At 48.4% G+C, this 23,141-nt stretch overlaps 1 protein-coding gene across 1 annotated transcript in view; it reads right to left on the bottom strand.

Annotated features, from left to right (window-relative positions):
- The window catches only part of LOC119093185 (uncharacterized), a gene marked incomplete at its 5' end in the record, with an annotated part of 61,855 nt that overhangs the window by 13,524 nt on the left and 25,190 nt on the right, over nt 1-23,141 (bottom strand). The window contains 1 exon segment of the mRNA XM_037216099.1: nt 2,684-2,890. Coding sequence (XP_037071994.1) covers nt 2,684-2,890 — 207 coding nt within the window.

Below are 23,141 nucleotides of genomic sequence, written 5' to 3'. Positions count from 1 at the left end.
ACATTGTGCGGACCAAATGATGCACTGACATGGCGTCCCATGCGGTGTAAGACCAGTGAAATGATGAGAGACAAAGGTTATATCGCAACATCCCGGCCACGGCCTATTCGAATGGAGACGACGCCTTTATCGGTGCAATTCGGTCTCTTCGACGCTCCGGAATCCGCATGTTTCACCATTGGAGCCACGATTCGCGCTCAAGTGCCGTGTCACACAGCATGCGTCGAGCCAGACCTTGGCCAAAAGTTCTGTTCCTTTTCCACTCCGGCAAACGGCATTGGCACCGAGTCATTGCGATGCCAATCACCTGCGTCGATATTTGGTTTCAACGCTCGTCCACGTTGTTCGCCAGCACAAATTTGGCGATGCTATATTAACCGAAAGATGCAGGCAATAGTTTATTCAAACTGCAAGCTGAAAAATCGTGTCTGAGCAAACAGCTTGCGCTCAAATGACTTTAACCCCATTCATCTCGAGCATGAATGATTGCATTTGTGACCCTGACACTGTGTAAGGCTGAGGATCTTGGCTACAGGAATATTTGCGTCTCAAGAGCGTGACGACAAGGCTAACCCCAGCCATGAATCGGGCCAAACAACGCACCGTTCTAATACTCTTGCCCAGTGTCGCCAGGAAACGAAGTCAGCTGCTGCTGCGTGCACCACGGAAGGGGCGATTTACAGTATAACTTATCATTTGCGTTAATATTTTGTTCGCGTTCCGTGTCTGGGCAGTAAGTAGGACAGCAATGGATGTTGTAACGAGCTCAAGCTGACGCCGTGGACACCAGCTTTAATTACCTTGAGGTTCGTATTCCTGCGTCGTTTTTAGGATAGAAGAAACAGTGATTGCAACGTAATGAATTATACACAATCTGCTCAGCTGATACAGATGGCATGCAGTGAAGCTCGTCTCCGCTTCCACCACTCTCTGAGCCAACGCGGTGGTCGTCAACTTTTCTTCAGCCGGCATTCAGTTTTGTACCCTACCCGCAACGTGGGATATTTTTTAACACGCGCCCGGGTGGCTGGCTAGATACCCTTTGCTCGGTTGAGGTCAATTTGACCCAGCTGAGATCTAGGGAACTAAAAAAGCCAGAGATACTACATTTACAAGATGTGTTGACCTGTACGTGAACTCACTTAGGTCAAAGTTTCAGGTTCCTAGATCATGACCTGGGGTCAAAAAAGGCCAAACAAGGTCAAGCTCCAGGCTGGTCACCAAAGTGCCCCCAGAACCTAGATAACCGTTTCTAAGCAAAAGATCTCACGCTCATTCAAGATCATTAATCTTGTTTGACCTTTTGAAGGTCAAGGTGACAAAAATCATGCAAGATTGCTATGAGTTTTGCATTTACCAAGCGACAAAGATTACGCTTGTTTCTAAAACAAATTGTTGACCTGGGCCATTTTAGGTCAATAACCTATTCTATCCTCTAACAACTCCACGGAACATGTAAAATGCGATTCCTGCTATCAGTAAATTTGAAATGAGCACCAGAGACCATCCCATACAGCAATCCGTATAGAAACAAAACATGTTGGTTTTGACCTTGGTGTGACCTTTATGTCTGACCTTAGGTCAGTGCAATTTGCTCAATCCACTGTTGTGTTGCTTAAGAAAGCATCTCAGAGATGTATGGCTTCGTCTAACACTCCGTTGTGGGATCGGATTGAAGGATTCCTAGAAATTGCCTTCACTGAAACCATAGCCTGACTTTGACTTGCCATAGGTCAGCGACCTTACAAGGTGTATCTAAATTTTTGATGCCAAACGATCCGCTTTTGAATCCGCAATTGTCTACAGTTATGCAGGGCGCGGCTACGCGGCGCCGTTCGGAAACCATTCTGGAAAAGCCTTCGGGGGGTCAATTTGACCCCCCCCCTGAGCGCGAGTTAAGAGGCACTCACATAAAGAGCATATTCTAAAAAACGAAATGTCTCTATTTGAAGCTGTTGATATCTGGTTAAGCTCGTGTTTGGCTTAGTATTCAACCGGGCAACAGATCGTCAACCAAAGAGCAAATAGTCATTATCCCCATTTCTAGGTATCTTCATGTTTACGTCAGAGTCCCGACGACCCAACAAAACGACAAACAACAACAACAATAGACATGCTTTGGTCACAACCCATAGTTTGAAGACCACTGGTCTGCGTTATCTCCAATGATCTTCTGAACTCACGGTCAGCTAAAATAAGGCCGAAACTAACACATCTCATCCCATTTGGCAATGACGGAGACATGTTAGCTCCCATTCTTGTGGCCTGTTCATGTCCCGTCCCTGAGACCCGCTCCCACGGCCGAATCGGCGTCTTCCCCGCCCAATCCGCATTACGCGCAACATGATGCATTAAACCCAGTACTGAGTGACAAGCTCCGACAGTTTGTCACTACCAAGGCCTTTCTGCTTCCTCGTTCACCTCCAAAAGTCACGCACAGTTTTTAGACGAGTCATCGCATCCGCTCCGAACGAGGCGGCCGCTTCCCGCGCGCCTCCCCGGACATTTTCGCAGCCACTTTTGGTCCGCAGGCAGAGCGTCTCCCACCCACTTTTGGTCCGCAGGCAGAGCGTCTCACACCCACTTTTGGTCCGCAGGCAGAGCGTCTCACACCCACTTTTGGTCCGCAGGCAGAGCGTCTCACACCCACTTTTGGTCCGCAGGCAGAGCGTCTCACACCCACCTCCCGCCCAGGTGAACGCCGTTGTCGTCCATGGTCGGCACCGTGTGCAGCGGGTTCATCTTGAGGAACTCGGGCGTCTTGTGCTCGCCATCCTGCATACTGATGATCTTGAGGTTGCGGTCCAGTCCGATGGCCTTGAGGGTGAGGAAGACGGCCCGGCATGGCGGGCTGCCCTCCACGGCGTAGAGGGTCAGGCGCGTGGCTTCGCTGCGGGGCGAGGCGCGATGTCAAGGCAGTGATGGAACGAGGGGGAACGGAGAGTGCCTGTGCGGCACCACTGATGGCGCGCAGACGAGGTATAGAACACCATTGGGCCATGGACAGCCACGGCTTGATGTGGCCATGCGAACGGTGGGCCGCCCATCGTGGACGGAACGTGGGGAACGTCGTCCAAATAGGGAGCCGTTGCCCTGGAGGTCAGGCGAGGGAACGAGTCGCCGCTCAGCTTCGGACACTCGGTGTCGGCCCAGCAGCTGCTTCGGTGCCAAGCTGGCAAATCAACGTGATACACTTTGAACGGGGCTTAAACGTAGCTTTATGGCAAGATTGAAATGTGATAAATGGATTAAACTTAACGAGGGCCCACACAGACGAGCCAATTATAATGTCAAGGCGCGAGAAATAAGGGGGGGGGGGGGCCACCCGTGTGCGTGCCAAGAATGAATGAGATGATGTGGGCGCCAGCGTATGCGAATGCTTGGAATGGGTGTGATGGGGCGCGGAGTGCATGGAGCCTGCGTGGATTAGTTGAGGCCGGGGGGGGGGGGGGGGTCCCAGGGCCATTACCCAGTCGGCTCTTGTCAATATAATTCACCAGTGCGTGGGACCCTTGCCAGTTGGGTGTATAAGTTTGCACGCGATCCCGTTTTTGCCCCATTTAAATATTATCGCAAGCTTAAGGATGGAGATGGATACCGTGGTTAAAGGGTGCACAGCCATGGGCGGGGAGACAGCCGTTCATGGTGCCCGACCGGATCCACCATCCCGCCAATGCCCCGGTCACCCGCTTCATCCTAGCTGTGTGGCTCACATGAGTGCGTGTTGGTGTCGGGTGTACCGGACCCACAACGTGCCGAACCGTGCGCTAACATCATCGGGCTCGCATGCTGACCAATGGGCCCTTCATTATAAATTTGCTCTTGTGGGACGGCGTGACAGCGGCAGCCGGCGACGTATAACATCCAGCGGCGGCCAGGCAGCCGCGCACGACGCCCACCGCAAGAACCCCCCCCCCCCCTCCCCCACAATGCCACTAGTAGCAGAGAGACTAGATGAACGAGTGCATCCCGTGAAACCACTTCCTTATCGTATTTGTGAAGCTGATGGCGTGTAATTTCATGTCCCAACATGCCTGTTCTCAGTATGTTACAAATACATTGACAAGCGTGGAAAGGACTATGTATGATGTAAATGACAGCTATGCGATCTTGAGTACTTGTAGATGTACAACTATTATTATTATTGTTGTCGCTGTTCTTACTATATCACTATTTCTGACCACAGAAGTTCATTGCACTGGTCACATCGGCCCGGATAGCACTTGATTTTTTTCATTTGAATGGTACATAAATTTGACTTAAGTTCAACTAAGATGACCTCTAGATCACCGTTAAATATAAGATTTATGTTTGAAATACCTTTACTCCACAGCTGCACCTGGCAACAAAATGTATTCAGAAGCGCATTTTGAAGAAAGGTATCGTTTGTGTAGGCTACTTGTAGACGAACTTTGAACGGGACCTGATCTGACCTGACCCAGGTAGAGAGCAGAAATGGTCAGAATGGACTTCCCAAAGGCGCTTCTTTTAGCGCCTTCAACACCGGTCTGCATGTGAAGCGATGTTGTTTTTTTTTTTAGAAACACGGCAGTCTACCGCCGGGGCAGGCTGCAACCGGTTCCTAGCCCGATAAAGCCAGTGGAAACTGAAGAGCCAGCTGATATGGTGCTTGCCCGCCCGTGAGACGATAGCATCTTGCTTCTGTTTCAGTCTTGCCTCTTGCTAATTCCGTCTCCCTCGCCTCTAATCGTTCTGGGTTTTTCCCGTCATACTCGCCTTTCATGGTCTGCCTCTTCTTTCTCTCTCGCACCCTTGCCATCTCGCCCCCCCCCCCACACCTCTCCTCTCCCCCCCCCCCTCTCTCTCTCTCTCTCTCTCTCTCCTCCCTCTCTCTCTCTCTCTCTCTCTCTCTCTCCTCTCTCTCTCTCTCTCTCTCTCTCTCTCTCTCTCTCTCTCTCTTCTCTCTCTCTCTCTCTCTCTCTCTCTCTCTCTCTCTCTCTCTCTCTCTCTCTGTCTCTCTCTCTCTCTCTCTCTCTCTCCTACCCGCCTTCACTTTCTTTCTCTTTATCCGTCCACCCTATAGATATCTATACCATTGCCTGTCCCTCTGTTCACCTATACCTACCTGTTTATGCCTCTTTTTTATTTTTCCTTATGTATTTCTGTCCTTCCATGCATACACATTCGCCTGCCTCGTTGTGTGTAGACATGAGGTGAGGTTAAGGTGTTTTGCATTCTCTTTAATATCAACACTACGTAATTTCTGTGACTAGCATCAATGCATCTGTGCTTCAGTTCCCGCTCTTGTTTATGAAGAACCTGAAGGAGTCCCAAGACAACTTCGGCAAGGTGAAGGAAAACCTGGATGCTCTGGAGATATTCCTGTCCAGATCTGCGTACGCGGCTGGCGACGAGATGACGGTGGCTGATCTGGCGCTGTTGGCCAACGTTTCAACTCTGGATGCTGCTGGTATCGACCTGTCTGCCTGGCCGAAGATCAAGGCTTGGCTTGCCAAGATGAAAGACCTGCCGTACTATGCCGTCAACGACAAGGGCGCCAAAATGCTAGGCTCTGCTTATGCCAAGGCCAAGGCGGAGTGCGAGAGCAAGTAACATGGTCATCCACTTGTTCATCGCTGTTCTTCCTTCAGCCATAGTTGTGTCAGTGCGTGTCTCTTCGGTTACGTTGGAACGGCCCGCTCCCTGAGGCCTGTCTGCTATCAGTCCGCACAAGCCGTCACTGGCTACAAACCGCTGCAATAATCCTCCCTGCCTGGAATATAACAGTCGGTAAAATGAACCTCAGGACGCTTTATAGCGCGTAGGTTGTGTCCGATAGCCACTTTATTAGGTTCATGACAAATACGTACAGCTGCAGATGATGCGTTCTTTGCTCGTTTCCACAGTTTGCATTACATGATATCCTGCGTTTTACACATTTGCACACCAGTCATGGACATGTCATGAGCATGGGTAATTTCCACGGTACGTACTCATTTTACAGTGCAAACGTTTGTCACGGCAGTGTGCCGTGCTTCTCTGTGGTGCACTGGAATTTATCATGAGATGTCCTCTATCGTGCAGTCATTTTATAGGGAATGTTTCACATCTGAAGATATTGAAGCAAACGCCACAAACGAGCACAAGCACAAGTACAAGTGCAACAAACACAAGCACAAGTATGATGAACTAAGCTGTTTTACAACTATTGGTCTACTTTGAAGTGGAAAAGACTGCTCTAGACAACACAGTTTGTCTAATTAGGAAAAGTGCTCCTCAATACGTCATTGTTTGAGTGCGTCATCCTACCGTGCGCAATATTGCTTGAGAGCCGGTGGGCGACCATTTTATCTAGAAATTGTCATCAGTGGCGCCATAGATGCCTGGCTGACCTTGAAGTAGTCTGCACATCTTCGAGGGCGTGTGTCTCAGAAGCTAGATGTGTTGAAGTCTTAAGAAGGGCAGCTATGCAAACGGTACCGAATGATCTTCAAGATGGCAGTGTCAGATCACAGTCCTACACAAAAGTGGAAGACTCTCTTTAAAAGCTGAACTCCATTGATATTACGCGTGTCTCGAGGTCTTTTCGACTGAAACAAATAACTAAAGTACTAATAACATAGATCGACAACGGAAGTCCTTCAAAACGAAGACAGTATGCGAATGCTTGCGACCAGAACAAGCGAGATGCATCCAATGAGCGCGTCTAAACCTCCAACACATTCTTAACTCATGACGTATGTCTACTTTTGCGCATCATCTTTCACAAGATACTTCCGCAACGGATGTACCGCAATGCGGCACTCATCCCTCACTGGGCCCGTGTTGAGGCTAAAGCTGCCGGATTATTGCTTCTCAGCAAGCTCAACAAAAAAGGAGAGACAAAATGAATCGGAAATGTGTCACAACTTCTCATAATTCTTATCATTTTTTGGAAGCCCGCCCGTATTAACGATCAAGCAGCGATGTAGAAACACTACGCTAGCCGTCAGTGTCAGCATGTTATTATTGGAGGCCAGCGGTCTATATCAATATCTGGTCTGGTTTAGCGCGTTGGTAAGACTGCGCTACCGTCTTCGGGCATTTCCGTCATGGCTTGGCGAACGGTGATACCACAAAACTGAAAACAAAATAACAGCTCTCGTCTTGATTCGCCGTTTTTTGTCAAGCAGGCTTGAAAAATTGGCTCCACCAGGCCAGGCCAAGGTTAAAATTGTCTTGAATCCAAACTCTTTCTGTTTCACGTGTTCATATGTACATGACCATACCTTACAGTGGCAAGAAAATTCTACCGGCGTGTTCGTAGTGTACTTTTGAGACCATTGCTATGCAATGTTATGCGCGCTTGAGCATACGCTTATGATGTAGGGCTCCATTAATGTGATAGTGCCGACCGGCCGCGCCAGTCCGCAAAATCGTCGGCCGCCCACCGCGCCAGTCCGCGGAATCGTCGGCTGCCCGCCGCGCTAGTCCGCGGAATCGTCGGCTGCCCGCCGCGCCAGTCCGCGGAATCGTCGGCTGCCCGCCGCGCTAGTCCGCGGAGTCGTCGGCTGCCCGCTGCGCCAGTCCGCGGAATCGTCGGCTGCCAGCCGCGCCAGTCCGCAGAATCGTCGGCTGCCAGCCGCAGCCTGCCCCGGCGGTAGACTGCCGTGTTTCTAAAAAAACAAAACAACATCGCTTCACATGCAGACCGGTGTTGAAGGCGCTAAAAGAAGCGCCTTTGGGAAGTCCATTCTGACCATTTCTGCTCTCTACCTGGGTCAGGTCAGATCAGGTCCCGTTCAAAGTTCGTCTACAAGTAGCCTACACAAACGATACCTTTCTTCAAAATGCGCTTCTGAATACATTTTGTTGCCAGGTGCAGCTGTGGAGTAAAGGTATTTCAAACATAAATCTTATATTTAACGGTGATCTAGAGGGCATCTTAGTTGAACTTAAGTCAAATTTATGTACCATTCAAATGAAAAAAATCAAGTGCTATCCGGGTCGATGTGACCAGTGCAATGAACTTCTGTGGTCAGAAATAGTGATATAGTAAGAACAGCGACAACAATAATAATAATAGTTGTACATCTACAAGTACTCAAGATCGCATAGCTGTCATTTACATCATACATAGTCCTTTCCACGCTTGTCAATGTATTTGTAACATACTGAGAACAGGCATGTTGGGACATGAAATTACACGCCATCAGCTTCACAAATACGATAAGGAAGTGGTTTCACGGGATGCACTCGTTCATCTAGTCTCTCTGCTACTAGTGGCATTGTGGGGGAGGGGGGGGGGGGTTCTTGCGGTGGGCGTCGTGCGCGGCTGCCTGGCCGCCGCTGGATGTTATACGTCGCCGGCTGCCGCTGTCACGCCGTCCCACAAGAGCAAATTTATAATGAAGGGCCCATTGGTCAGCATGCGAGCCCGATGATGTTAGCGCACGGTTCGGCACGTTGTGGGTCCGGTACACCCGACACCAACACGCACTCATGTGAGCCACACAGCTAGGATGAAGCGGGTGACCGGGGCATTGGCGGGATGGTGGATCCGGTCGGGCACCATGAACGGCTGTCTCCCCGCCCATGGCTGTGCACCCTTAAACCACGATATCCATCTCCATCCTTAAGCTTGCGATAATATTTAAATGGGGCAAAAACGGGATCGCGTGCATACATATACACCCAACTGGCAAGGGTCCCACGCACTGGTGAATTATATTGGCAAGAGCCGACTGGGTAATGGCCCGGGGCCCCCCCCCCCCCCCGGCCTCAACTAATCCACGCAGGCTCCATGCACTCCGCGCCCCATCACACCCATTCCAAGCATTCGCATACGCTGGCGCCCACATCATCTCATTCATTCTTGGCACGCACACGGGTGCCCCCCCCCCCCCCTTATTTCTCGCGCCTTGACATTATAATTTGGCTCGTCTGTGTGGACCCTCGTTAAGTTTAATCCATTTATCACATTTCAATCTTGCCATAAAGCTACGTTTAAGCCCCGTTCAAAGTGTATCACGTTGATTTGCCAGCTTGGCACCGAAGCAGCTGCTGGGCCGACACCGAGTGTCCGAAGCTGAGCGGCGACTCGTTCCCTCGCCTGACCTCCAGGGCAACGGCTCCCTATTTGGACGACGTTCCCCACGTTCCGTCCACGATGGGCGGCCCACCGTTCGCATGGCCACATCCACCGTTCGCAGCTTCCTGCTGCCGTGCACGCGCCTTAGGCAGCGCCCCGTCCAGCACGGAGACGTCGCTTCCGCCACTTCTGCGCCCACGCCTCCCGCCCGCCGGAGCTGGCTTTGCAAGGCACCGCCCCACGGCGCGCCCCTTAGAGGCCTGGGGGTAGACGGCGCGCTCATGAGACGGTGGAGCCTCTCGGCAGACGACGAGAGCCCGGCGCGACCTGCGTCCACGCCTAACGGTCTCCTCGGCCGGCGCGCTCTGGAGACTCGGCCTGACCGGCCTGTCTGGCGACCTGATTCCTCGTCGCCTTCCCTATGAACGTCGATGGCGGGATCCCCATCCGTCCCGAACGTCCCGTCACCAATCGCTCATAAGACCCGGCGTACACCACGTCGGAAGAGAGCAGACTGACTTCTGTCCTCTCCCAAGGCGGAGACGCCACGGATAGACTCCGTTGTCGCCGTGCACAAGCACGCATCCCGGACGGCCCCCACGGATCTAAGGTCACATCATGACCAATGCCTCTTTAGGCCGTCACGCCTGAGGTTAAGTGGGGAACAATAAAACGAGTCAGCCATCTCCGAAAAAAGGGCGAAACTGTGTCTTGAGCCGCACTACACACAAACGTCTATCTGCGTAAAAGCAGGACTACGGTCGTCTGGCTCCTCGTCCTTGTCGTAGCCACGCCGGGCTGCCCGCTTGCCGGCGGGCCGCGAGCAGTGGACTGTTCCGCCCATCCACACCGCGAGAGACTGTCATCTGCCTGGCGGGTCGCGGGTGCCCGCGCCGCCATCGCGCTCCGCCGGGTGCTGCCCTCTACCGCGATTGCCCATATCGACTAACAGATGGCGTCTGTGTCTCCTTCCGAACGCCTTGCCGGGCGACGCCCCGAGTCCTTCCCCGGTCCCGCAGAACTGCGGACGATCCCCCGACATGTAGCGGGCTCGGCGCACCTCACCGCCTCACCTCACTTGGATAACCTCGTGTGACCCTGCATGTCCTTACGGAAACTATTGCGTTCTAGTTTATTAACATGATATAACAACATGTTCTCAACAGAACATTCAAATTCTGGGTCCAAAATTACAGTTAAAACGTCCTACTTCGTGTAAGCATGTATTTTGCAGAAGATACCCCCAGATATAGGCCATGATCTGGGCCAGGGTCATGTGCTTTGTGGTCTTATGATGACTTGGTGTAATTTCGCACTCTTAACGTCATATGCACTCGCGAGAACTACACAGTGGTGTTTATAGATTTGCGTTATTTATGAAAATGGAAACAATTGGCCTTACTTCAGGTCACTGATCTCGCATCTTCCGAAAACTCTCAAATATACAAGCTGTAGGTACTATTATGTTTTATTACTATGACAAGTTTGCACACTCAACTTGCTCACAAAAAAGCTACGGGTGGTCAAAGTTGTTTGGGTGAACCTCTTTGACCTGACCCAGGTTACCAAAATTAGTAGATTAAAACTTAAAATTCGTACCAATGATGCACAATCAATCGATGAACAGGTAATGCAATTTTATTGGTGGCGCAAGCGTTCGTTTTTGGCCAGTGCTCCACAAACCGTAGGTTGGAAGTTAACTTTCCCAGGCTTGGCGCGGGATAAGATGACCTCCTTGCAGGTGTGATATAAGTGCTATTAGTTAAGTAAGTTGCATTGTTTAATACATTTTCGTTCACGGACCTTGTTCACAGATCCGGAAAGTTTAAATAAAAAGCAGACATCAGATGGTATTCAGTGTTGACAGCGGTTTCTTCCCTATCATACACTTGACCAAAGAGCACACATTTCCCACACTTTGGCAGAGCAAATTGTGATAAATCACAGGCGATAAAATGCACTAGCTTTACGGATCAAGACTACGGTATTGTCAAGAATGAAATATATGTATTTAGCAGGGGTTTCAATTTGCTTGTGTGTATGTAGATTTCATCGGGAAGTCATGCCGCGTCATCGATTGGATACCAACGAGATCCAGACATGGGCGGCTTCTTTATGTTACCGTATGCGGATGAAGCTTTCTCCGTAAGCATAAAACCAATTGTCAGAACGTCTCATCTTAATGTTCGCATAGCATGGCAACACCAAAATACTTTGGAACACAGTCTAGTTCGGTCAGCTTTGCCACAACCTGTATGCTCATCCAGTAGCCCAGTTTCTCAAAACCGTCACGTGACCTTTGTCGTAGTTTGTACATTTGGCAGTGGCGTAGATTTGTGCGTCCCGTTGCCAGGACAACGATCACGAAACTTGAGATAATTCTAGCAGCCAAAAACATACGTCTTATGTTTTGAGTATATGTTTCCTTAACCCGAACTACCATCGATCAAGACAAAATAATATAATTGCCATTATGCCATGCCAATGCCATTACAATATTGAGCGTTGCCAGTCATCTAGGTTCGTGTCCCAGAATGTGTTTTGCCTGGGGATTTGTGAGCAGCTGAGCCTCTTGCTGACATCTTCGCCATGGCTAATAGGCTGGTGGATTGCTTGAGAGGACTACCCACTAGGTAGATTGAGTTCGTGTCGCATGAAAAGCAAGCCACGTCATGTGTAGTTATATTGTGTCTTGATTCATGCAAGTAACGCATTCTTTGGTAAGTATTTGTACAGTATGTTTGCCTAGAACAAATAACATGAAAGTGCTATGAAGGTTTCATGTATATGAAACGAGAAAGGGAGTCCTGCCATACTCACGTTTTCAGTGACACAATTAATCGAAACTCTTTGAAACCATTCATCTTTTAGTGCAGTCGTAAGTTGATTGGCTACAGGACAAAAATACAGTTAAAGTCCCCAAAAGGTCATCGTAGACAGAGTATAATTTATCTAAAAAATCAACGCGTTACACATTTTTGATCTGGCATCCTTTTCCAGCTACAAATAATACTACACTTTGCTCTGACAGGGAGAATGGTTTCAAGCTATTCTGGTTTCGTAGCAGCGGTGGTTTTTAAAGAACACGGCACGGTGACCTTCGGCCGGTGGGGGCGGCGGGCGGTGGGCGACAATCGGCGATACCGCGGAAAGCGCGCGACAGGCCGGCGCCGTTACATCCTCTGAGTCATACATCAGAAATGTATCCCCAAAACACATAACAATGTCCACCATTGTACCAAGAACTGAGCAAGGAACACGCCTGTTTAAGTTTCGTGTCCCCAAAAGACAAAATCTCGTAGGTATGATGTCGAGCTGAAAAAAATTGCAATTTACTGGACAATTCTAGATGCGATCTGTGATAATGGAGCCAACTATTAGATAAACAAGATGAAAGATGCTACCAATCGCAAGACTTCCTTGAGACCAATTTCCTGGTGTTTTTCGCTGAGCTATATTCTCGTTGCTTGGAAATACACGGTGGAAGAGGTCTCATCACCACTCTCCACTCTTCGTCCGCGTTATGAAAAACGGCGAACGATTGCGAGGGTTAAGGAGAAAGACCAGACCACTTTGCATTGTGGGAGACAGACGTACGTTTTTATATCTGGCTATTTTTTGACATATTGTATAGCTCCAAATATGCATATCTTCCTTCCAAACTAATGCGTCGCATTGACACGCTCCATGATCTCACTCCTGATTTTTCGAGGCACCGTCGCAAGCATGATTCAAAACGGCGCTTCAACTTTATATTTGATTTAATTATTATGTTGTGTAAGTCAAGTAAAATTATGGAAGCCGAATCTCCTGGCTCGTCTGTTCTAATAGTGGTGAGAGCACATTCCCCATGGGTAGGCTCATAGCGAGCTTGGCCACGTCAAAGCAAAGCCACAAGAATCACTGCGTTGGGCTCTCGCTGCGCATGATATCAAACACAACATTATCTCATCAAGACCGTGTGATTTGCCGTAAACTGAATGTGGTTGGTAGAACTATGGACAGTTGCAACCACGCACAACATATATCGACCACTGGCTGAATCAATCTACTCACCCCAGTCAAACAATCAAACACAGGCTCTAAAAGCATGACAAATTTCCTCTCGGTGTTATTCCCAGACCTAAAACGGTTTCATTCAACTTCCGCCCGTCACCAAACTGAGTCAGGGTGAGTTATCTAAACCCGTTTGATACACAATAAGTCAGAGCGGCAAAACTGTTTTTTAGCTCAAGACTGAGGTTGAGGTAATAGCTTACAACGGTTCTTTGATGGAGTAAGAAGGAGTCTTAATGTTTCCCAAACTTCGCCAGAATCACTTAAATAAAGTGAAACAAATCAGAACCCGCATTCGAAGCCAATTGCAAGCGATAACTTTTTTGTCCGCTGGCATGATATGGTTTTACACAATTTGAATAAATAAATTCTAGATGACTGTCTCGATCGGTAACCATCACTTTGAAGGCAACTGAGCCTGCTCGTGATAAATCTGTTCAACTTTAATCAAGCCTGTCAGAAACAGTTCGCAACGGCTTTACTCGACTACGGCAGGTTTACGTCAAGCGTTATGCTGATCGCCCCGGACCGAATGCCGGGCATGACCAAGGCTCATCATACACAGTGTGCCTAGGCCAGTTTTCCACACAATAATTTGTTCACGAATCGTCTGCGGAAGATTTCAGTGGACTGCCAGCAGATGACTTCACTCCACTTCAGCAGTCTGTATCTTTGATGAGTCATGGCGATATAAATCCTCTGAATTTGCTTGCTGTCTGGTGTTTTGAAGTCTGGTGTTATGCAACTGATTCGTGCGCGAATCGTACCCAAATAGAAATGTAAGCAACGAAATATGTTTGTTAGCGATTCCTTTCAAGAAAAACAAAGCCGGGTGAGTTTTCGCGAGCACGCTCTTATTATTTCTTATGAGACGGCTTATGATGACTGAATCACATTGCAGTTATAGCTTTAGTCATATTCAAGTTACAACATATCAGATATAAAGGCTTGCTCACACCGGCGTTTTTTTTTAGTGTGTTGCACGCACGTTGAAAGCAGGTGACATCATGGGTGATGTGTAATAATGCCCACAAGTCGTATTTTGTTGAGTAAATCCAGAGAAGCCACGATTGGCGGAAAACCGGGAAAATCTAGCGAGAAGTAAGAAATCGAGATGTTTCGTATACATGCCAATTATTTCTGTTCTCAACAGGGACCAGGTCAGGTCAGGTCATCGTTCCAAAATGGTATACCAGTAGTTCAGAAAAGCAATACTTTTTCACAAAGCGCTTCTAAGTTTATTTTATCAGGTGCAGCTGTGGGACAGAAGTTTTCCAGACACGAAGTACTATTTAAGGCCGGCCTAGGGGTCATCTGAGATCAGCTTAGGTCAAATTTATGCATCATCCAAATAAAAAATGAAGCACTAACCGGGTCTCTGAGTCCAGGACAATGTTTTCTTTGGACAGAACTGATGTGTTGTTCATGGCTGTTGCATAGATCATGCATAGTGCCTTCGACGCTTGACAAGCTAGTTGTAACCAACTAAGAACAGGTACGTTGGTACATGAAATTATGTGTCATCAGCTTCACAAACACGATAAGGACATGGTTATACGCGTCGCAATCTTTCATCGAGCCTCTCTGCTGCTTCAACACGGGTCGCTGACCTTGGATGACCTCGTATGACCATGCACGTTTTGACGCGACTTATTGCGACCTCATCATGCATTAGAATGATACTACGGCATATTTTCATTGTAGTGTTCAAATGTTTCATCCAAAATTACCCACAAAGCTGCATATTTTGTGCTTAGCATGTGTTTTTAGAAGGCATCCATAGAGGTAGATCATAACCTGGGCCAAGGTTATTTACTCTGTGGTGATAGAATAGTTGTGCATGCGATTTAGTGCTCCCCATATAGAAACACCAAAGTTACACATACTACTAAAAAATTTGCATCATTTAATCGATAATAGCAAATACTGGCCTGACTTCAGGTCACTGACCTCTCCTGTTTCCAAAAATCTGAAATAATCACACTATAGGTACTACCACGGTCTATCACTGGAGCATATTTGAACAATGGCAAATGACCCCTGAATAAGTTGCGTGTGTTCAATTTTTAGAGACTGATTTTTGACCTAGTCTAGGTCACTGATCTTGTTAGAAAAAAAGTTGAAATTTGCGCAAGAATGCCAAAATGATAGACGAGCAAGTGTTGAAAATTTCGCGTTGCTGCAAGCGTTTGCTTTTGACCTGGACTCGAAGACCCGGTGGGAAAAGTCAACTTCCCCTCCGGCCGGGTGCTGGAGAAAATGTCTGTTGACTTCCCTGTGACGAAGAGATAGCAACAACTATCCATAAATAAGTTGTCCAATGAAAAAGGAGGTTGTTTATTACCTAGGTCTGACCTTCACGCCTGAGCCAAGTAATCTAGTAAGTTGTTTCTCTTAATTCAATTGGGTAATTGTCTAAGAAACTATTTCAGAGATGCATGGCTTCGTCCAGCATTCCGTTATCGCATCAGATTGAACGATTCCCCAAAATTGTCCCGCTGAGAGCCGTAGCTTGACCCTGACCTGGCATAGGTCATCTATATCACAAGGCGCATACATACACTCGAGCGTGCCTGGTGACGGTTATCGCGTGACATGCGTTGTCGTGATAGGCGATAAATGAGCAGAACTTCAAAACAGCTTGGTATATTGGCTAACGGAGGCAGAAATTCCATACGCTTTTGTTGGCATATTGAAACTGCAAAACGTTTACATTAAGATTAAGTAGCTGTCTCAATTTAAAGAATGACAAGACATAGGTTTCCATCAACTTGACCCAACGGAACTGTTGCTGATCCCAGCTTACTCTCGTTGGTATTGGAGCTTTACGGCGCACTCAGCAGGATTGGACTATGTGATGCTCGTGCCACTCACTTCGGGCAGGAGGGGCGGGTATCGCAGAGAATCGAAGCCGTACCTTTGGTTGCCCAGGCGTGCAGCCTAACCTCCACATTATCAAGAACCCTCCCAGCCGACCCTATCGGAATTTTCATGCAGAAACTCATTATGTTTGCTGCTGGTTCTTCTTTGTTTTCACCAACACCGTTCCCAGCCAGCAATCTTTTGTGATCCCGGCTGGCTGATTGTAATAACAGAGCATTCCGGCCTGGTCACCGCCGCGGCCCAATCCCCCGCCTAAAACGGGTCAGACTGCGGCTCTGTCCAAGCATGACACACCTTGCTCCCGGCTGATTGCACCGTTGACCGCAAATCCCGCCACAGAATGCAGATAGAACCTGACTGCAGCCAGGGCTCGGACCGGTTGTCCAGTAGGGTTCAAACTCTGGCACAGCGGCTGTCGGCGGCCGCATCATCGCCACGTCCGCGAGGAACATCGTAAGGCCATGCCATTCTTTTGTGTGAACTGGAAAGCCGTGCCGCAATGAAATATGTTATGCACACATCCACACAGGATGACTTCATATCTGGTAGGACTCCCGTCAGCAATGTTGTTGAATGCATGTCGCAGTGCTAGGTGAGCTCAGAAATCCTGGATACTAAAGATATTCGTCAAAGAGCATCGGGTAAATACATAATTGTTGCAAACCAGGCCATAACAGCAACCAGGTCTCTGTAGGCCCTAGCAAACGTTTGCGTTTTTAGCAAATGCAAGGCCAAACTGAGCAATAATCATTCAGAAACAGTGTAGCCCTAGTTCCATTTTCAAAGAGGAAAGGCAACATGCCAAGCTTACATAAAGCCCTCTACAAAGTAGTGTAATTGACTGGCCAAGTCAATGAAATGCAAGTTGCAGCCAACGGTAGCCACATCGATACTTTGAATGTCAAGTCGATGCAGTAGTATTGCACTGCGTGAGCAGTCATGGTGGCCGGACAAAAAATACAATAAAAGCTATACAGTAATAAAATACAAAAAATACCCTGAACCAGCTGTCCCCGTGCCAGAGGCCAGCTCGGGCACGCAAGAACACAGCCAGGATTTGCTTAACGGAGGGGCCCCGAGTTCGTTGAGCACACGCTATGGCCATTTTTATCTTTCTGTCGGGGGCCGTGTTTGATGAAAACGAAAAATCTGGGCCTAAGCAAGAAGCCCAGACCCCGGGCGCCTACCTTGGATAAGCCCCTGCTGGCACGGACTTGCATCTGCAGCTAGTATACAGCTTGTATACCAGTTGGTGCTGGACCGGGTCCCGCTGGAGCCCAGCGTCGGCCCAGGCCACGCCGAAATCCTGTTATTTGCCCAGCATGCGCCCCGCTGTTTGCCGAACACAGTCCACGGACAGACAACCTGGCTGTGGCCAAGCTACGGTTCTTCATCCAAATGTTCTAAGGGCCATATAAGATCCTGCTAGCAACAGGTCATTATCCACCCAGCCTGACAGCATGGTGTCCGGCCGGGCCCCAGGCATGCTGGCCGGCGAGATGCCAAGGGTTTCCCTATGAAAACGGCTCTGAACGCCTGGACAGGCCCTGAGCGGCCCGTCAGGTCCTAGACACCCAGAGAAACATTTAAAAGGACAGGCCGTGCAGTGGCCTGAGTGTTCCTTTTTCTTTTTTCCTTTAATTTCCTGGGTTACCAGAGCGGCCAGGGGTACACTGGGCACACAGAGCCTTAGGTGTTTAATGAACAAGGCTCTCTGTATGGCTGCCAAGAGCGCCCGATAGTGCCGATGGAGGGTTATGGGGATAGAGATAATGTCTCTGGCGACCAAACTGGTCACTAGGCGGCCTGTGAGCCCCCATAGCAAGACGAGCATTTGCTGTAAGAAAGGCCCCCGGGGATCAGCGGTGCTTATTAGTGACTGGTGAGGCCCTAGAAGACAAATTGTGCCCCTGAGCAGTGGGGGACAAACGGCACCAGCCAGGACTGTACAATGACCAGGGGGCTCCTCAGTAGCAGAAGGGCGGTGCGCAGCTATCCCTGGCCATAAGCCACCTGACGGCCACTAAGAGACTCCTCTGGCCATTGCATAGTACCTAGTCGATAGTGTTTGCCTCTGACCGCTCCAAGGCCCCATTAAAAATCCAAGGCCCCAAGATAGTGTCTGGAAGGAGCCTCGCGTGGTCAGAGAGCTCCAAATAGCGAAAAGGGTCCTTAAGCGAGCAGAGTCACTGGTGTTTCGGAAGGGCATACTGTTCGACCGGAGGGTCCCCACGGTAGCCAGGTGGAACCCACTGAGCACCCAAAGGTGGTGCTGCTGGAATAAGGCAATTGTCTGAGCTACTACTCTGTCAAAAACTCCTCACAATGTATCATAATTTCGTTTTTAAATGTACGAACATGCAGCTGGCAAATCACATTCTTAGTTCTTCATTCATGATAGTATTTCACGAAATATGTCGATTTCTCGCTCATCGCTATATTTTTTTTCCGGTTTTCCGCTCATGGTAGCTCCTCTGAGGCCACTAGACAAAATGCGCACGGAAGAGTGCTCAGAAGAGAGCTTGCTCGTCGCTTGGTAAATCGCGTCTTAAGTACAAATGCCCGCTTCAGTAATGCTAAATATTCAGATAACCGGAATCAATGGATCGCCCCAATTCATCTACAAATGCGACACAAATTAGTCCCATGCTTTGCATTCAAACATGCAGTCCATATGTGTTGGACTTGGACTTCACTAAGGCCAGCAAGAGTACGGCGAAAACAGGTGCGGAGACCTGAGCCCGAGGTCATGCAAGCGCCGACGCACTGAAACAAGTATGTGCCAACGGGTCTTCAGACAAACGCGTTGATCATAATCAGCCCAAAAACAAATGATATGGCCTGGGAGCAGGCATTTTCCACTTAATAGTAAGACGAATACTTCAGATGAATCACATGTTCCAGGCGTCTTGGATCATAACTATCTCGAAAGATGGATGACCAGCTAATGAGGACATGACGCGACGCCTTGTTCGTGAATCTACGTACGCCAATGTAAAAAGGCATGCTCCAGAAAGGTGCAGATGGAGTGGTGCCAGCAAACTCACAACAAAACCGGGAGCAATTCTAAATTGAGGCGACGCAGGACGTCAATTGGCTACAGAGCCGTGGGCTTGTGCTAACGAACGATCCCCATCGTGGAAAAAGGGGTCCAGGGGTCCGAGGTCCGGGCGCAATAGCAGGCGGAGTGACCGCCTCCGACCGGTGGGCCCCGCGAGGGGTCCGGCGGACCGGTGCCAGACACCAGAGTTCGGGCAGACGCTGCAGCTTCAGTCGAGGGAGCGGGGGGTGCAGGCGACTCGCTGGGTGCAGGCGGGAGCGGCTGTGCAGGCAGGTTGTTGTGTGCAAAATGCCTGGCGTTACTGTGCAGACTGCCGTGAACAGACGTGCGCCGAAGCCGAATATGGTTGAAATGACGCAGGAACTGACTGCTGTCTTGTGGCGGTACATGGCACGACGGCTCGCCAACGCCCAGCACCACGTATGGAAGCCCCTTGCAGGCAGAGTCGGTGACTTGTGAGACATGAACTGGATCTCCTGTGCGACGGGAACGGCTGGCAACACTAACATCCATGCTTCTGCGGATCACCGGCCCTCGTGACAGGTGATGCCGAGTGTATTTTTGGTGTGCGCGGGAACAACATATCTGCTGGTATATTTTCTTTCATGTTGTGTGGAGTGTTCCCGCATGAGTCAGCAAAGCGTGCCACAATTTTGTATGTTAAGCTCAAAACGAATTTTTTGGTGACAAAACCGCTTAAAAACCTCGGCAACTGCACTGAACACTGGTTTGAACTGGCACAGCCATTTTGCAGAGTCATCATCGAAGTTCACAGCTCTAACCTTTTGAAGACTTTAAACTCACTCTGGTCCCTGAATTTGAACCACCCCGCAACTGTTCATACTATTTCGTGCAACCTATTTCAAGGTCACCTATCAGTGCACGCCGCCAAGGAAACGTTACGTAGATACTGCAACCTCATTGGCCATATAGTGCTCAAGATCAAGCAAAACATCATCATCATGTTATCCGTGTCTGGCACCAGTCAGCGAGATTTATCTACCATCAAACGGACTTCAGTTGGCCCTCAACCAACGTAATGCGTTCAGTATAGTTTTTACCAATGGGTTGATTGTTTTGGTAGTGTAGAGCCCCTACGTATCCAAAGATGATCCTTTTTTGCCTTTTTTGGGGTGTTAAGGCGTTTCGACCCGTCTGGACCATTTCACGCCTTGAAAAAGGGAAATTTAAACAAAAATTATCTACGAGCATTCATATCAGGTGAAGCATGTTTGTACGTTTGGGAAAACTTAACAAAAGATTAAGCAAATGTGGATCATCATCACCTGAAAGATTTCGTAAGGATAATTCCAGGTTCTATTGACGGCAATAGGATTGTAGAATAGTCCGTTGCTATTGGTATTCACCACATTGGAGAAGAATGTGTTTGACTGTTGGTGGAAAACCACATGGATGACAACGAGGACGAGGCTGTTGCAAATATATATGACTGTGAGTGAGCTTTGTGTGGCCAAGTCGAAGACGAGTCAACATCTTCTCCTCCAATCGCTCTGTGCGGTTTGCCGATGTCCAGTGTGTAATGTCTGGTGTTATGTCATGAAGCTGGGTTCTGTTGTTTTCCGTCCACTGTCGCTGCCGAAGTTGTTTTGTCAAGAAGCGGATGGATGATTTTATAGTGGCGTGGTAAATAGAAATGGGTGTAGTACGAGGGTCCGTCAAGGCTTCCTTGGCCAATTAGTCGGCTCGCTCTTTCCCTACAATGCCTGTATGGCCTGGAATCCACAAAAATTGATGTGTTTGCCCTGTGCGTGTAAAGAATGATGCAAGTTTATGATACTGACAAGCAGGTGGTGAGTTAGATCCGGGTCAATAAGAGACTGTACAGCTGCTTTTGAATCGGAGCAAATCGCTATGGGTCTGGTCCTATGATTTTGACGTTCTGTGTTGTAAGGAAATACATATGGCAAACAGTTCCGCAAGATAAACAGATGTACCATTCGGTAATCCACATTTTTGAGAATAATGCGTGTGACACTATTGCACATCTGGTGCGGTTTCCGGCCCTGGAACCATCGGTATGAATAAAGTGACAATTTGGATATTTTGCAACCATGCGGTTGAGCTTCTGTTGTGCATGAGTTGCTGCCAAAGAGCTTTTAAGATTTTAAAAAAGAAACATAATTTTTTGTGGTGTCAACAGCCAGGGGGCTTTACTAAATCTGGACGCACGGACCCATGTGGTACTACGTAATTTATGCTTTGCCAGAAGACGGTTGCACGAGACGCGATCGTAAGGCGGGGCGGCGTTCTGCCGGTCCTTTATATGTGTGATGAATTCGGGGCAATGTGTGTATAGATTCAAATGTTGGCTGGTTGGGATTTTGTCGAATCTTTGTGATGTACCTTAAGGCGTGTTCAATGTGTCGAAGGGCTAGAGGCATAATGTATGCATCTACTTCGAGTGCAGAAATCGGAGATGACGACGGTTAATGACGGTTAAGGTTTTAAGGCTATTTTCACTACCACCCGCATACACAACGGAGCCATATTCGATGATCGGGAGAACCAAGCACTTATAACAATAGCGTATGCTGGCCAACCCCGTATCTTGATTCTTAAATGCATCTGAACAAATTTAAATGTTTCGTGCATTTGGTGCGGACATGTTCGACGTGTTTGTGCATCGATGATCTCGGGTCAAGAATGATGCATATAAATTTGAATGAGGCAACAAATGGAATATGGAGACTGTCGAGATTAGATTAAGAGAATATGCCGGGGTAACTCGTTGCCTTTTACTGAAAATCATAACGGCCGATTTTTTTTTGAACGAAACTGGAAACCATGGCGTCTTGACCATTGTTGCATTTTGGAGGCGTGCTAGTGATTGATCGCATTCTGTGTCTGAACACCAGATTGTGCTGTCATGAGCAAAAAGTGAAGAGGAAATTCCAGGAGGAAGTTCATCAAATAAATCATCAGTCATTAGATTGAAAAGCATAGGAGAAATGCAACTCCCTTGCGGGAGTCCGTTTTCTAGGAAATGGACATCGGAAACAGCCGATCGGCATCTCACACGAGACAACCGTATCCCTGAGAGAAATCCCGCCAGGTGATATGCTACATTTCCCTTAAATCCCAGCATAGAAAGTTTGAAAATCAGTGCCGGTTTGAATACCATATCGTAGGCGCGAGAAATATCTAGGAACACAGCTGTGACTTGGCGTTTTCGACGGAATGCGCGACGAATGTCCGCCTCTAGGCGTATTACATGGCCACAGGTGGTACGATTGCGTCTAAATCCACATTGTTGGTCCGATATCAGTTTATCATGATGTATTACCCAGGCAAGGTGCTTTCCATCCATGCGTTCCATGAGTTTTCCAGGGCAACTAGTGAGTGCAATGGGACGATAGTTGGATGTGTCGTGAGTGTTCTTACCTGGTTTTGGAAGTGGGATGATTATGGTGTCCTTCCATGTGTCTGGAAAAACACGGAAAGACCACAGGTTGTTGAAAATATTCAAAATAAGGTGAAACATATTGTCGGATAAGTGGCGAAAGAAAGAATATTGTACGTCATCCTGACCTGTTGAAGTATTACCGGTGGATTTAATCGCATTGCGAATCTCTAGGAAGGAAAATGATACATTGTATGTCTCTGTATTATCAGAAACGAAACATGCTGGAGGCAGATGAAAACTGAGCCGTGCATGATCGATGAATCCTGGTTTGTAATTATCTGATGAACAACAGTGAGCTACACTGTGGGCAAGAGTGTTCATGGTCTACGGTGGTGAGGTGATAAATCGTTGTTGACCCTGAGAACTGGGAGTGAAAATTTTGCCTTTTGCCCGATAGTGAACGGACTAATTCCTAAATTTTCTTAAAGGAGTGGCTGCTGTAAATTGTAAAAAAGTTAGCCAGGAGAAACGTTTTGCGGCTCTTATGATTTTCCGGGTTCGTGCACGTTCAGAGTTGCCGGCAAGTAATTGAGAGATGTTGTGATTGCGTTGAAAACTGCGAAAAGCACGTTTACGTCTCGCAATGGCTTTTTTAACTTTATCTCTCCACCACGCCACATGGAGGCGTCTTGGCAGAGATTTTGTCGGTGGAATTATCGCGGTCGCTACAGAATTAAGAATATGTG

This window comes from Pollicipes pollicipes, unplaced genomic scaffold (assembly GCF_011947565.3).
Source record: "Pollicipes pollicipes isolate AB1234 unplaced genomic scaffold, Ppol_2.1 Scaffold_4002;HRSCAF=4701_pilon_pilon_pilon, whole genome shotgun sequence".
NCBI classification, from domain to species: domain Eukaryota; kingdom Metazoa; phylum Arthropoda; class Thecostraca; order Pollicipedomorpha; family Pollicipedidae; genus Pollicipes; species Pollicipes pollicipes.
This window is presented reverse-complemented; position numbering and strand designations above follow the sequence as displayed.